Here is a 14028-nt window from a genome sequence, read left to right on the forward strand (position 1 = left end):
TTGGAAAGGTTTCAGGTTTTGCTTTGAATAAAGAAAAAATGAATCTAATTGTATAAAACATGGGAGACCAAGAGAAAAAGGAACTGGTAGAAAAATTTGGATTACAAATTTTAAAAAAGTGAAATATTTAGGAATCCAAATAACAATGAAAAGTATAAATTTGTTTGAAGATAATTATTTAAAAAATTGGGAAGACATAAAAAGAGAAATGGAAATTTGGACAAGATTGAATTTAACACTCTGGGGTAGAATTTCGGCTATTAAAATGAATATCTTACCAAAATTCCTGTTCCTTTTTCAAATGATTCCCATAATACGTAAAGATGATTGTTTAAAAAAAATGGAAAATGGACCTAACAAAGTTTATATGGCAAGGCAAAAAGCCACGGATCAAACACAAATTATTAACCGACATAAAAGAGCAGGGTGGCTTTGGACTCCCAGACCTGAGAATATGTTACGATGTGGCATGCTTTAGTTGGGTCAGAGACTGGATTAAGTTAGATAATAATGACATTTTAGACTTGGAGGGATGGAACAACAGATACAGTTGGCATGCCTATCTAATTTACAACAAAGTGGCGGTGCATAAAGAATTTCTAAGTCATGTAATTAGAAATTCATTATATAAGGTCTGGGTGAGACATAGAAGGTTGTTAGAACCAAAAATCCCATGGTGGGTTTCATCATCAGAAGTAATATCAGTTAAAAAGAAAAATACGATAGGAAGAGTGGTGACATATCAGCAGCTCCTAAAGGAGGAACAGGGCCAACTAAAACTAAGACCATACGAAGAGTTGACCCAATACTGCACCACATGGTTACAATATCACCAAATTGCCCAAATCCTCAATCAGGATAAAGCAATAGGATTTGAAAAAGAAGAATCAAAATTACAAAAAGGATTATTCCAAAACTCAAAAAAAGAATATATCCAATATGTATAATTTATTATTAGAATGGGAGTTAAAGGATGAAGAAGTAAAAGAAGTTATGACTAAATGGGCATGCGGTATAGGATACACAATTTGGCTGGACCAATGGGAGAAATTATGGAAATGTGATATTAAATTTATGGCATGCTATACAATCAGAGAAAATTTCATGAAAATGGTGTACCAATGGTACTTAACGCCAGTAAAATTGGCCAAAATTTACAAATTAAAATCAAATACCTGTTGGAGATGCAAAAAAGAAATAGGAACAATGTTTCACATGTGGTGGGAATGCCAACCTATTAAACAATTCTGGAATAAAATTTATGAAGAAATCAAAAAGATGTTTAAAATATATTTCAGTAAAAAACCAAAGGCATTCCTTTTAGGTATAATCACAAACGATATTCCCGACAATCAAAGAAAATTATTCCTTTATGCAATGACAGCTGCCAGGATGTTTATAGCAAAAAATTGGAAAGGGAGAAAAATTCCATCAATGAAAGAATGGCAAATTAAGTTTTGTGAGTATATATATGGCAAGACTCATAGCATTCATAAGGGGAAAATAGGACCAGAAATTATTAAACGAATGGGGAAGAGTATATGAAAAAACATTGCTCTAGAGTAAGCATATTGGTATGTAAAGAATGATGCCTTACAGGGTTAAAGAAAGAGAAAAATGGTGTTAAAAAGTACAAAGATGGAAGTAATATACATTAGACACAATACAGTAAGAGTAAAAATTTTGAGGTCTTAGAACAAAGGAAGGAAGTCAATATGTGTATATGTATGTAATGACTAGAATAGAATGATGATATGGTTTTATTTGTAGATGTGTGTTTTTTTGTTTGGTTTTTTTGTTTTGGTCCCTCTTTTTTGTATGTTCTGTTTTTCTTTCTTGTTTGTATAGTATTGTTTTGGATTCAATGTTTGTAATTTTTGTTATGATTTTGCATTGAAAATAAAAAAATAAAAAAAGATCATTTAACAATTTAAAATTATATAAACAATTGTGCTATAAAAGTACATACCATATATGAAGTATCCAGATAATAGAACTTATAACATAGTGGTTTCTGCAGTGAACAACAACTGTTACAATGTAAGATGCTATAGACAGGCGAAGCATTGATTTTAGTTACAGGTGTCAGCAATCTGCAGCTGTAAGGTTTTCTTCATTAAGAAACCCCCTTTAAAACTCCTCTCCAGCAGACGGACAACCCCTTCCCCAAAGCCCCTCCCTCCCCACTTCCCCATGGGGGTCCCCCACACCTCCCATCACTCACCAGGATGGCTTTGGCCGCCTCCTGCTTGGAGCACTTCAGAGTTCGGAGCCCCCTGAGCTGAGCTGCCTGGCAGTTCTGGATCACCTCCGGCAGGTACAGCTGATCTTCCTCCAGCAGCTGAAAGGCAAAAGCCAGTCCCTTCTCCAACTCCGAGAGAGCATAGTGGGGGGGCAAGGAGGGCAGGTCTGAGTCCCTGCTCTGGTTCTCTCCAATACTCACCCCTGGGGGAGGGATGTGCAACCGCAGCACATCTGCAAAGAGAAGGACATGGGGACAGGTGAGTCCCTCCCTGAGCACCTGGCAAGGCTATTCCAAGAGTTTTCTCCTGGATTCCAAATCCTACTGCAGGGGAGGAGGGACACCCCAGGCCTTGGGAGCTAATCCTGGCCTCCTTCAACCAGAATGTGGCTCCCCAGGCCAGGGGTAGGCAAACTAAGGCCTGGGGGCCGGATGCGGCCCAATCGTCTTCTCAATCTGGCCTGCGGACAATTCGGGAATCAGCGTGTTTTTACATGAGTAGAATGTGTCCTTTTATTTAAAATGCCTCTCTGGGTTATTTGTGGGGCATAGGAATTCGTTCATCCCCCCCCCCAAATGGTCCGAGGAACGGTGGACCGCCTCACGGTTGAAAAAGGTTGCTGACCCCTGCCCCAGGCTAACAAGATGGTCAATATCCGGTTCCACTCCACCTTTTAAAAATGTAAATATCAAAACAGATCCCAGCTTTCAGAGCATGTAAACCACATGAGAGCCAGTGTGGTGTAGTGGTTCAGAGCGATAGTCTCGTAATCTGGGGAACCGGGTTTGCTTCCCCGCTCCTCCACATGCAGCTGCTGGGTGACCTTGGGCCAGTCACACTTCTGTGAAGTCTCTCAGCCCCACTCACCTCACAGAGTGTTTGTTGTGGGGGAGGAAGGGAAAGGAGAATGTTAGCCACTTTGAGACTCCTTAAAAGGGAGTGAAAGGCAATCCAAACTCTTCTTCTTCATGAGTGGAAAGACCGCTGTGCCACACACAGAAATAGGACTATACTTCCTTCTCACACATTTAAAGTAAAAGTCTACGTAACGAAACCAAATAGATCCAAGTCTCCCTTCCTCCGCCAACCTCAACTTCGCTCTTCAAGCCAAAAGACAACACTTCCCCATCCCCTGGCGAAACCCCCTGGCCTTCCATTGGTAGAGCCGCCACCACGCCTGTGGCGTTTACGTCACGGGGACTGACTGAGCGGGCAGCAAAACGCTTTCAGCCTGGGATCCCCTCCTATCTCTCCACTCCTGAATTCTAGGAGGAGCTTCCTTGCCTCCTGCAAAGCCCTTTTCCCTGCAAGCTCTTCCTCTGGTTTCTGGCCAAGGGAGGGAGATGCTCAGAGTCCAGCCAAGAGCCTCACCCCCAAAAGGATATCTGGGCATGGGCGGAGCCAGGGGGGCAGCTGCCCCCTTAATCCATAAGAAATAATAAAAATCTGAGAGAGGGCTGAGCTGGAGGGACTCGGCTTGGCAAGGGTTAAAGGGAACCGAGCTGCCTTCCTAGAGAGGCCAGGAAGCAAGAGGGGGCCAGGTCCTCCAGAGCCAAGGCCCCTCCCTCCCCAGTCCTTTCCTTGCTTTGGGGTCTCTCCTGCAAGGGCTGCCTCGCTGTCCCCTCCTGGGATCTGGTGAGTCTCCTCTCTCTCTCCCCCGAGGGTGCAGTGGGGACAGGGGGGGGGTCCCCAGGGCTGCAGCAGGGGAGGGTGCCTGGGGGGCCTGATCCGGGAGTGGCCAGGTCTGCCACGCTCTCCTTCCTGGAGATCAGAGGATCCCAAACTCACTTGGCCCTCCGCCCCCCCCTTCAGAAAATATCTCCCTTCTTTAAACAAAGGAGTCCCTGGGAATTTAACTCTGTGTGACATCGCTCAGCCTCATTGCACAACAGAGGAAACATGTGCAAATGCTTTTCCAAAGCTGGACGAGGAGGTGGACTAGCCCCTCCCCCCCAAAAAAGAAAACCCCACGTGGAGGAAGGAAGGAAGGAAAGGTGGGAGAGAAAGGCCAGGAACAAAGAGAGGGATCCCAGTCCATAGTCTGGCCACTGCATTGGGGAGGCCACGGCAGCCATCCCCTCGCACCCAGAGCATGGCATCCCAGGACCACATCCTCTCTGCCCCAAAGGGATTATTGCTGGAAAAACACCTGGAAATCGGCGCTCCTACTCACTGAGCCTCCTGGGACCTTGGCATCAGTGGCTGTGTGTGATGATAATAATAATAATAATAATAATAATAATAATAATATAAGAATAAAAAATTACCCTCCTAAATTTCAAGGGAGATGTCTTTGGCCCTGCCCACTTGGCCCTCAGGGGGCTGGCCAGATACATACCTGGCCCTCAGAGCAAAGAAAAAGGGACCCCGCCCCAGAAGTCTATTCTGAGAGTGGCAGAGAGTCCAAGTGCAAGAAAAGGAGACAGAAGCAGCGGAGTGGGTGTAGGTGTGTGGGGCAACTCCTGAGGACCCCCACTAGAACCAAGCATCCATTTTTCACAAGATAGAAACGACTCGTTTGTCAGTAGGTCCCGATGTCATCAATTGACCGGAAGGATGGAGAAACCAGGTTGATTAATCTCTCAGAAATCCCTTCAGTTGCCTCCAAATTTTGCATTGCTAGAAGGCTAGAGACTTGTTTCTTCTCTTTCAAAAAGATAGCTCATGGTCTGGGATGTGGTGCAGTCATGCTTGCTCAGGGAACCATTTCCCCTCCTGTCCTGCAAATTCTGTAACAGAACAATGTATTTGCTTTGTAGGATTTGCTAGAGCTTCTCATTTAGACAGGCAGAACTTGGCAGAAGACCAAAGGGTTCCTTCCGATCTCTCAGAGGCTTCCTGAGAGCACAGATGGATGAGCAAGACTTGGCTGGCCCTGAAGCAGGAAGAGGCCATGCCAGCCAAACTGGGAGCAGTGAGGGATTCTGGGAAAACTCTGTGCAGAAGATCCATGGTGAGGTGGACACCCTCCGCTCAGAGGTGCAGAGCCAGCGGTTGAGGCAGTTCTGCTGCCAGGAGGCCAAAGGACCCCGAGAGGTTTGCAGCCGACTCTACCACCTTGACCATCAGTGGCTGAAGCCAGAAAGGCACACGAAAGCTGAGATGCTGGACCTGGTGATCTTGGAGCAGTTCTTGGCTGTCCTTCCCCTGGAGATGGAGAGCTGGGTGAGGGACTGCAGAGCGGAGACCAGTTCCCAGGCGGTGGCCCTGGCCGAAGGTTTCCTCCTGAGTCAGGCAGAGGAGAGAAAGCAGGTGAGAGAGACTTTCCTCTGGATACTCCCAAGGGGCTCCAAACAGGACAGAGAACATCCATAATGGTCTGCTGATGGCCCATCCTTTTTCTGAGAAAGCATCCATGGAATGAGATCTCACACCATTCAAGTCTTTGTCATTCTCTTTCTAGTATTTCTCACCATTCTCTGGTTTGAATCATTGTGTTTTTTTTCAGGGAAAGGATCTCTTTGCAGAAATGGACCTGGATTCCTGTGAGGCAAAGAGGCCTCCGTTGGACACCAGAGAGAGGCCACTGGGTAAGGAGGAAGGTGGTTTTTCTCCATTGGTCTCATTCTGTTGGTTTTCCAACTCATCTGAGGGTTTTTTCATCTTGTTTTGGGGATAGATGGTTGGGAATAAGGGTCCAGAGGAGGGGAGATGTATTTCTGCACAACAAACATATAAAATGGGCACAAACGTCCAAATACTCTCAGCAGGTAAGTCTTTCTCAAAGGCCCCTCTGTAGTAAGAGATGCCCTGTTTCACCTGTGAGAGAAGCAGGCACTCCTGGCGTCCTGATCACCTTTTTTCTCTTGCAGGTGACAGAATGATGCTGGCAAGACTTCCTGATCCGTCTTTTCATGGGGGCAGAAGGGAAGCAGCAACTGTGGAACCAGATCAGGTCAGGGGAAGCTGCCTTGTGGGGACAGAGGCCAAGGGATGGAGCAATGTCATGGACTGGTTGGGCACAGAGGAATGGTGGGAGGAAGCAGCCGGGGAACCAGGAAGGGAAGATGGCTCAGAGCCCAAGAAGTGGAGGTAGAAGAAGGATGAGCGGTCAGAGGGAGAAGAGAGAGAAGCCTGGGAAGAGGAGGTGTCAGAAGCTGAAGGGGAAACAGAGCTTAGTGAGCTGGGAGACTCTGTGGCAGAATGCAGTGCAGAATCAGAGGCAGAAGAGGAAGGAGGCGAGTGGGAGAGGAAGGTCGAGAGGCTGATGTGAGTCAGGATAAGGAAGAGCCACCGGTGGCTCCCTCTCCTTTTTCCAGAAGCCCCCCTCCCTGCTTGTCTCTCAGAGCCAGGAGACCCCCTGCAATGCAGGAATCTCTGCTAGATCATCCAAGACAGATGGCCATCCAAAATAGGCTTATTTTATTTCTAGATTGATCACTGAATGCTAAAATTGTTTTTTAAGCAGTGTACAAATGAGAACAAATAGTGGCCTTGATTCACCTAACCAGCCCCATTGGCTGCAATATGGGGCCTGCCTCCCATTCCTCCCCCTCTCCATGCCCCTATGGACCCCTGGAATTTGGCTCTAGGACATTGGGAGGGAACTCCCCAGAACAGCTCACGAGGAGAAGAGAATGTGGATCCTTCGATTGGGGAAACTGGAATGCTAGCCTAGGCAGAATGACTTGGAAAACACAAGGTGGAGTACCACCTATTTGCACAAAGATGAACACCCATAATTAAAATGCAGAATAAAATAAGCATCCATAAATAAAATGTGCAGCAAAGCAATCCTATTGAAACAACACCGCAATTTACAGGAAGGAAACCACAGAGCATTGTGTAGCAGATCATATTTCTGCTGTCTCAGAGGAGGACATTTCCCTTTTTCTTTTAGGGTCCAGTGTGCTTTGAAGATGTTGCTGTTCGTTTCACAGACGAGGAGTGGGCGTTGCTGGATCCTGACCAGAGAGCTCTGCATAAGGACGTCATGGAGGAGAATTGTGGGATTGTGGCCTCTCTTGGTAAGGCTCCCTGTGGGATCGTCATATCTGCCTGGAAATTCAAAAAATACCTCTATGGACCAACCTCATATATTTTCACAGAGCTCAATAATGACCCCTACAACACCTGGGAACCTAACACCCCCACAAGAAAGAGTAACTTACAGTTTTTTCTTTGAACAATCTTCCTCAAATTATTCCTTTTTCTACCACGATTGGGCTGGTCTGAACCTCTGAGTCCATCTTAAATGTCAGCTTCAGAATTCTTAGGAAAGATAAGTAGCTTCAGGTTTTCTGCTTTTGTTTTTGCTGCTGTCAATCTTGGGTTGACCAAAGAGACGACTGACATTGGAGATGGAGGGGATGCCATGACTGGGCCAAACAAAATTCATCCCAGAGAAGAGCTAGACTTATTGAATTTCAGGTAGAAGTAGCAGTGATGATGATGATGATGATGATACAGTGGTACCTCGGTTGACAAACTTTCTGGAACAGGACTATTCTTAAATCAAGGTATCACTGTAGTAATAATAATAATTTATATTTATACCCTGCCCATCTGTCTGGGTTGCCCCAGCCACTCTGGGCAGCTTCCAACACACATATAAACATGAAACATAAATAATAATAATAATCTGATTCCATATAAAAGAACATTAACTTAAAATGAACAACTTCTCCTAGTGGCCGAAATTGTGGAAACCTTTTGTGAAAAGTATATTTCTGAGGTTTGATGGCTCATAACACTACTATTTGTGTGGACTAATACCATAAAATTATATAGCAATGGAAAGATAATTTAATGAAGAATGTAATGCGATGACTTTTATAAAGGAGTATTTATTAGAACAGCAGTCATAGAGAAAAAACGTGAAACCTTTGGTAACCATTGGTAACCTTTCGCTTTAATTACGGCCTCACAACGCCTTCCCATGAAGTGAACCAAGTTTTTAGTTCTGCAGTTGTAAGAATGTGAAACCAAGACTGAATTATTGCCTCTGTTTATTGGGCTCTATAGATGGGTTGCTTCTGACTAACAAGTTTCTTTAGTCGGCTCCATAGATTTCTGATTGGGTTAAAGTGTGGGCTATTCCCAGGCCATTCCAGCAGTGGAATAGGATTATCTTGAATGATAATGCTCCTTTGGCACACAGCAGCAACATGACATAGAGCTGAATCCTGTTGAAAATATAAAAATGCTTCGGTATCTGGGAAATGATCACCTGCGGAACACTTCAGTTTGGGCTCATATATTTCGTTTATGCATTTTTCCACATTTATATTCCCATTAATGACGCAAATTCCGCCCACACCTTTTGCTGCCGTGCAACCCCAGATCATCACACTGTCTGGGTGTTTCACGGTCGGTGTAATGCAAGTAGGATGTAAATGTTATCTGATTCTTCTCGGGTATTTCATGCCATCACTACCAAGCAAGGAGATTTGGGTCTCATCGCTCCAAATAACACCGCCCCATTGTTCCACTGTCCAGTTAACATGGGTTTCATCTTTTCAACCTTTGCTTGAGAGATAACAATGGCTTTTTCTTAGAATTCTAATTTAGACCAGTCCTTGCATTCAACTTCCCATTACATTGCGCCATGTCATCTTGTATACACCCAGATGATTTTCTTCTGTCATGTAGGCACAGTCTCTCCACTCGTCCATCGTCACTTTTGTAGTGACTGAGTCTCCTTATACCTCTTCAAAAATATAGAAAGGCCAACTTCGGTTAAGTTTTCTCCAATCTCTCTTCTAATTTCTTCATAACTGTAGCCTTGCTCACTTAATAGTACAATCTTACATCACTTTCTGGGGACCACTCAACTCCTTGTGCCATTTCTATAATTTTATTATGTCTTACACCCTCACTAAATGAAAGAACACAAAAAACCAACCAACTTGATAGCAATCACATAACACACTGACAAAAGTCAACCAAAGCAAGTTGTGCTTCCTTTTTCTGGTTATTTGGCTATAACGTTTGATAGAATACGGGTAATTGAACAAACTTTGTTGGATTGCATTCTTGATTGCATTTTTGATCGAATTATCTTTCCATTGATATATAATTTTATGACATTACTCCAAATGAAGTGGTGTTATAAGCCATCAAAACTCTGAAATACACTTTTTTCCAAAAGTCTTTCACAATTTTGACCACTGCTTTATATAAACAAAGCAACATTCAACAACTCATCCGAATCTCATATTAAAGAAACAACACAGGTAATGAACACACACCCAACTCCCTTCAGTTCTTCTCCATTTGTTCCTGAGGCTCTAATCCCTTTTTGTCTCCACTGCAGATTGTGATGAATTGGAAATTGAGAGCAAAGCTGACAATGAAAAAACCCCCAGAGAGGAGAAGCCACACAAAAATTTGGAGTATGTAGAAAGCTGCAGTCAGAGCTCCAATTCCACTTCCCATCAACAAAATCTCATTGAAAAGAAACTCTATCAATGCATGGGGTGTGGTAAGAGCTTCACTCATAGCTCCTCTCTCACTTCCCATCAAAGAATTCATACAGGAGAGAAACCCTATCAGTGTATGGAATGTGGAAAGAGCTTCACTCATAGCTCCCATGTCACTTCCCATCAAAGAATTCATACAGGGGAGAAACCCTATCAGTGTATGGAATGTGGAAAGAGCTTCACTCAGAGCTCCCATCTCACTAAGCATCAGAGAATTCATACAGGGGAGAAACCCTATCAGTGTGTGGAATGTGGAAAGAGCTTCACTCAGAGCTCCCATCTCACTAAGCATCAGAGAATTCATACAGGGGAGAAACCCTGTCCGTGCGTAGAATGTGGAAAGAGCTTCACTCATAGCTGCTCTCTCACTTCCCATCAAAGAATTCATACAGGGGAGAAACACTACCAGTGTATGGAATGTGGAAAGAGCTTCAGTCAGAACTCTGATCTCACTTCCCACCAAAGAATTCATACAGGGGAGAAACCCTATCAGTGTGTGGAATGTGGAAAGAGCTTCAGTAATAGCTCCAATGTCACTTCCCATCAAAGAATTCATACAGGGGAGAAACCCTACCCGTGCGTAGAATGTGGAAAGAGCTTCACTCGTAGCTCCAATCTCACTTCCCATCAAAGAATTCATACAGGGGAGAAACCCTATCACTGTATGGAATGTGGAAAGAGCTTCACTGATAGCTCCACTCTCACTTCCCATCAAAGAATTCATACAGGGGAGAAACCCTATCAGTGTGTGGAATGTGGAAAGAACTTCAGTCGGAGCTTCCACCTCACTTCTCATCAAAGAATTCATAAAGGGGAGAAACCCTATCAGTGTGTGGAATGTGGAAAGAACTTCAGTCAGAGCTCCCATCTCACTTCCCATCGAAGAATTCATACAGGAGAGAAACCCTATCAGTGTGTGGAATGTGGAAAGAGCTTCAGTCGGAGCTCCCATCTCACTTCCCATCAAATAATTCATACAGGGGAGAAACCCTATCAGTGTGTGGAATGTGGAAAGAGCTTCACTCATAGCTCCCATCTCACTTCCCATCAAAGAATTCATACAGGGGAGAAACCCTATCCGTGCGTAGAATGTGGAAAGAGCTTCACTCATAGCTCCTCTCTCACTTCTCATCAAAGAATTCATACAGGGGAGAAACCCTATCAGTGTGTGGAATGTGGAAAGAGCTTCAGTCAGAGCTCCCATCTTACTTCCCATCGAAGAATTCATACAGGAGAGAAACCCTATCAGTGTGTGGAATGTGGAAAGAGCTTCACTGATAGCTCCTCTCTCACTTCCCATCAAAGGATTCATACAGGGGAGAAACCCTATCAGTGTGTGGAATGTGGAAAGAGCTTCACATATAGCTCCTCTCTCACTTCCCATCAAAGAATTCATACAGGGGAGAAACCTTATCGGTATGTGGAATGTGGAAAGAGCTTCACTGTTAGCTCTAAACTCACTTCCCACCGAAGAATCCATACAAAGGTCGGAAAAACCATTATACAGCTTTAGGAGCCAGGCAAATCCGCACCTTTTTAACCAGGCCTTTTTCTTATTGACATCTAATACTATTTTAACACATGATGTTTTGTGTTTTTATGTTCTAAGCATTCTGAGACTTGTGGGTGTAGGGAATACAGCCACTCTTAAATTCCTAGGGGTCTTTGCCCCCCCATAAAATATATGTGTTTGCTTGGTACATTTATATGCCTTCGTGTAAATCTTAAGAGACTTGCATGCCAGGCCTCTTAAGGCTATTTGCAAGTGTAGCAGTGCACATAGCTGGACATAGGATATCACATAAAAAATAACATGTTGCATTTTGTACTAAATTACTTGTGGCATACTTGCAGTTTGGGAGAAACATTCTCAATAGTGGTCTATGCTTTACACTTAGCGAGAAGGTCAAATAATGAGTGAAAAATGCAGTTTGTTTTGTTTCTGCCTTTTTTGTGTGTTCCCAGGTGTCAAAGCTAGCTCTCGTCTGGTTTCACACCTCCATCATATCACAGCAGCAACAATCCCTGGTGAATCCCTGTAGGGCTTTCATATTGACCATGTCACCTTGTAGTGGCACAGGTTTGGGCATTTCTTGAGAGAGATGTCTTTGCCTTGGCCTTTCTATGGGATTTTTATTATAATAGGCTGTGGTCTTCCACTCTAGGGAAGTTGCTCAGTTGTTCCTAAGGGACCAAAAAGCTAATTGCAGCCTGGATACAATTGCCCAATTCCAACGGAGTCCAATTAGAATTTATATAGCCCCATGGCTCGCCGATGTGGAGTTCCGGTCCCACTTGGTGGCGGCGGTCGGCCTGGGCCTTGTACGCATCCTTGGCGTTGTGCAGTTGCTCCATCAATAGTTGGTGCTGAGACTGGAGCTCCTGGAACCAATCTGTCAGCAGATGCTGGCAGCACGTCCGGGAACAAACGCGGATGGTAACCGTACATGGCCTGAAACAGGGTCTGCTCGGTGGAGGCGTTCATCACGTTGTAAGCGAATTCCTCCAATGCCAAGTGGTCGACCCAGTCTGGAGGTACTCCAGGTTCCGGTGGTCGGTTCTCACATCCACCAGGTGTCTTGCCGCCTCAAGATGATTGCCCCAGACCTCAAAGGCCACCTTGATGGCCAGTAGTTCCCGCTCCCACACGGTATAGTTACACTCTGCCAGAAGAAGCTGGCAGGAATAGTAGGCGCAGAGTAACAGCAGCGCATCAGGACCGTGCTGCTGGGACAAGACGACACCGAGAGCCGTACTGGAGGCGTCGGTCTCCACCACGAAGGGACAAGAGGTATTAGGATGCTGTAAAAGCAGTGCCCTCTGGAGACAGGCTTTCAACCCCTGAAATGCCACCTCTGCCTCCTTGCCCCAGGAGAATGGTGTCTTGGGGCACAGCAGTCGGGTCAGTGGGGTGGCGCGGTGAGCATAGTCCACAATGAAGGTCCAGTAATAGTTGGCAAACCCCAGGAACCGCTGTAGGTCCTTGCGCTTCCGGGGTGCCGCCCACTCCTGAACTGCTGCCACCTTCCCAGGATCCATCTGCACCCCATCGGGGGAGAGTTGGGGACCGAGGAAGTCCACTGACCCCTGGTGGAACTTTCACTTGCTGAGCTTAGCATACAGGCATTGCTCTCGCAAGCGCTGCAACATGGACCGGGCATGACCCTCGTGGCAAGTTGGGTCGTGAGAGTAAATCAGAACACCACCACGTACTTGTCTAGCAAGACCTGGAACACGTGGTTGATGTACCGTTGGAACACGGCAGGCGCATTGCACAACCCGAAAGGCATTACCAGGTATTCGAACTGCCCATACCGTGTCACAAATGCTGTCTTCCACTTATCCCCGGCTCGGATCCTAATCAAATTGTAGGCTCCCCGAAGGTGCAGCTTGGTGAACATCTGCGCCCCTTGCACCCGCTCCAGCAACTCCGCAATAAGGGGCAAGGGATACCGGTCTGGGATGGTAATCTTATCTAGGGCCCGGTAATCATGGCAGGGACAAAGCTCCCCACACTTCTTAACGAAGAGTACTGGAGCGGCGGTGGGCGTGGTAGAGGGCCGAATGAACCTGCACTCCAGGTTCTTGCGACGGAAGTCCTGCAAGGCTTAGCACTCTGGCTCCATAAGACAGTACAGGCAGCTCACAGGCAGGGTCACTCCAGGCTGGAGGTCTATGCCGCAGTCAAAAGACTAATAAGGCGGCAGCTGGTCTGCCCCATGTTCCTCAAACACTTCTTGGTAGTCCTGGTAAACAGCGGGGAGCGTTGACGCAGCTTCCCCCGTGGGGGCGGCCACTAGCATCTCAGACCGAGCATGGGGACACGGGTCTGGGAAGCGCACAGTCTGATTGACCCAGTCGATCTGAAGATTGTGAGACTCCAGCCAGTCCATCCCGAGCACCAAGGGAAACCAGGGCATGGTGGCAATGTCCAAGGTGCGCACCTCCTGGTGCTGCTGGTGACACAGGACCAAGGGCTGAGTCTCCTGAGTAACGGCCCTTGAGCGCAGGAGCCGTCCGTCAATTGCCTCCACCTGTACCGGTTCTGGCTTGTCCTGGAGTGGCACCTGATGATGGGCGGCGAAGGCAGAGTCCATATAGGAGCGGGTTGCCCCTGAATCTACCAGAGCGTGGGTGAGAATCCAGGGCCCACCAGGGGGATATAGACACACCAGAACTATGAGGTGTTGCAATTCCACCAGTGAGGGCCCATCATGCGATGTTTGGGACCCCAGGTAGCCTGGGCCATCGGCTACTGGGGTTGGCCATTTCCCTGTGGCTGGCGTTTTCTCAGGACAAGATTGGGCATAGTGTCCACTCCCGCCGCAGTAGAGACACAGGTTCCCCTCCAGACTCCGAGTCTT

At 46.1% G+C, this 14028-nt stretch overlaps 2 protein-coding genes across 4 annotated transcripts in view; one reads left to right on the forward strand and one right to left on the reverse strand.

The window, feature by feature from the left end:
• The window catches only part of LOC310705360 (uncharacterized protein), a 75812-nt gene extending 72361 nt beyond the window's left edge, over positions 1 to 3451 (reverse strand). The window contains exons 1-2 of one of the 2 annotated variants that reach the window (XR_014525212.1): positions 2444 to 2813; positions 2225 to 2341 (exon numbers count right to left, since the gene is read on the reverse strand). Coding sequence is in view for 1 of the 2 variants with exons in the window: in XM_083500049.1 (XP_083356175.1) it covers positions 2225 to 2341; positions 3332 to 3400 (186 nt within the window). In the remaining variant the exon portion in view is untranslated. Of the gene's footprint in view, positions 1 to 2224; positions 2342 to 2443; positions 2814 to 3331 lie in introns of those variants that run through there. The other variant, XM_083500049.1, reaches the window with a different exon arrangement.
• LOC310705097 (uncharacterized protein) overlaps positions 1 to 11593 on the forward strand; it is a 53033-nt gene extending 41440 nt beyond the window's left edge. Inside the window, exons 1-6 of one of the 2 annotated variants that reach the window (XM_083499517.1) lie at positions 3783 to 3878; positions 5003 to 5495; positions 5692 to 5773; positions 6056 to 6138; positions 7084 to 7210; positions 9499 to 11593. In XM_083499517.1, the coding sequence (XP_083355643.1) occupies positions 5094 to 5495; positions 5692 to 5773; positions 6056 to 6138; positions 7084 to 7210; positions 9499 to 11177 (2373 nt within the window). In that variant the 5' untranslated portion in view covers positions 3783 to 3878; positions 5003 to 5093 and the 3' untranslated portion in view covers positions 11178 to 11593. Of the gene's footprint in view, positions 1 to 3782; positions 3879 to 5002; positions 5496 to 5691; positions 5774 to 6055; positions 6139 to 6241; positions 7211 to 9498 lie in introns of those variants that run through there. The other variant, XM_083499518.1, reaches the window with a different exon arrangement.
• Positions 11594 to 14028: the final 2435 nt, after the last annotated feature.

This window comes from Podarcis liolepis, assembly GCF_965112155.1.
Source record: "Podarcis liolepis genome assembly, chromosome: 4".
Lineage (NCBI taxonomy): Eukaryota > Metazoa > Chordata > Lepidosauria > Squamata > Lacertidae > Podarcis > Podarcis liolepis.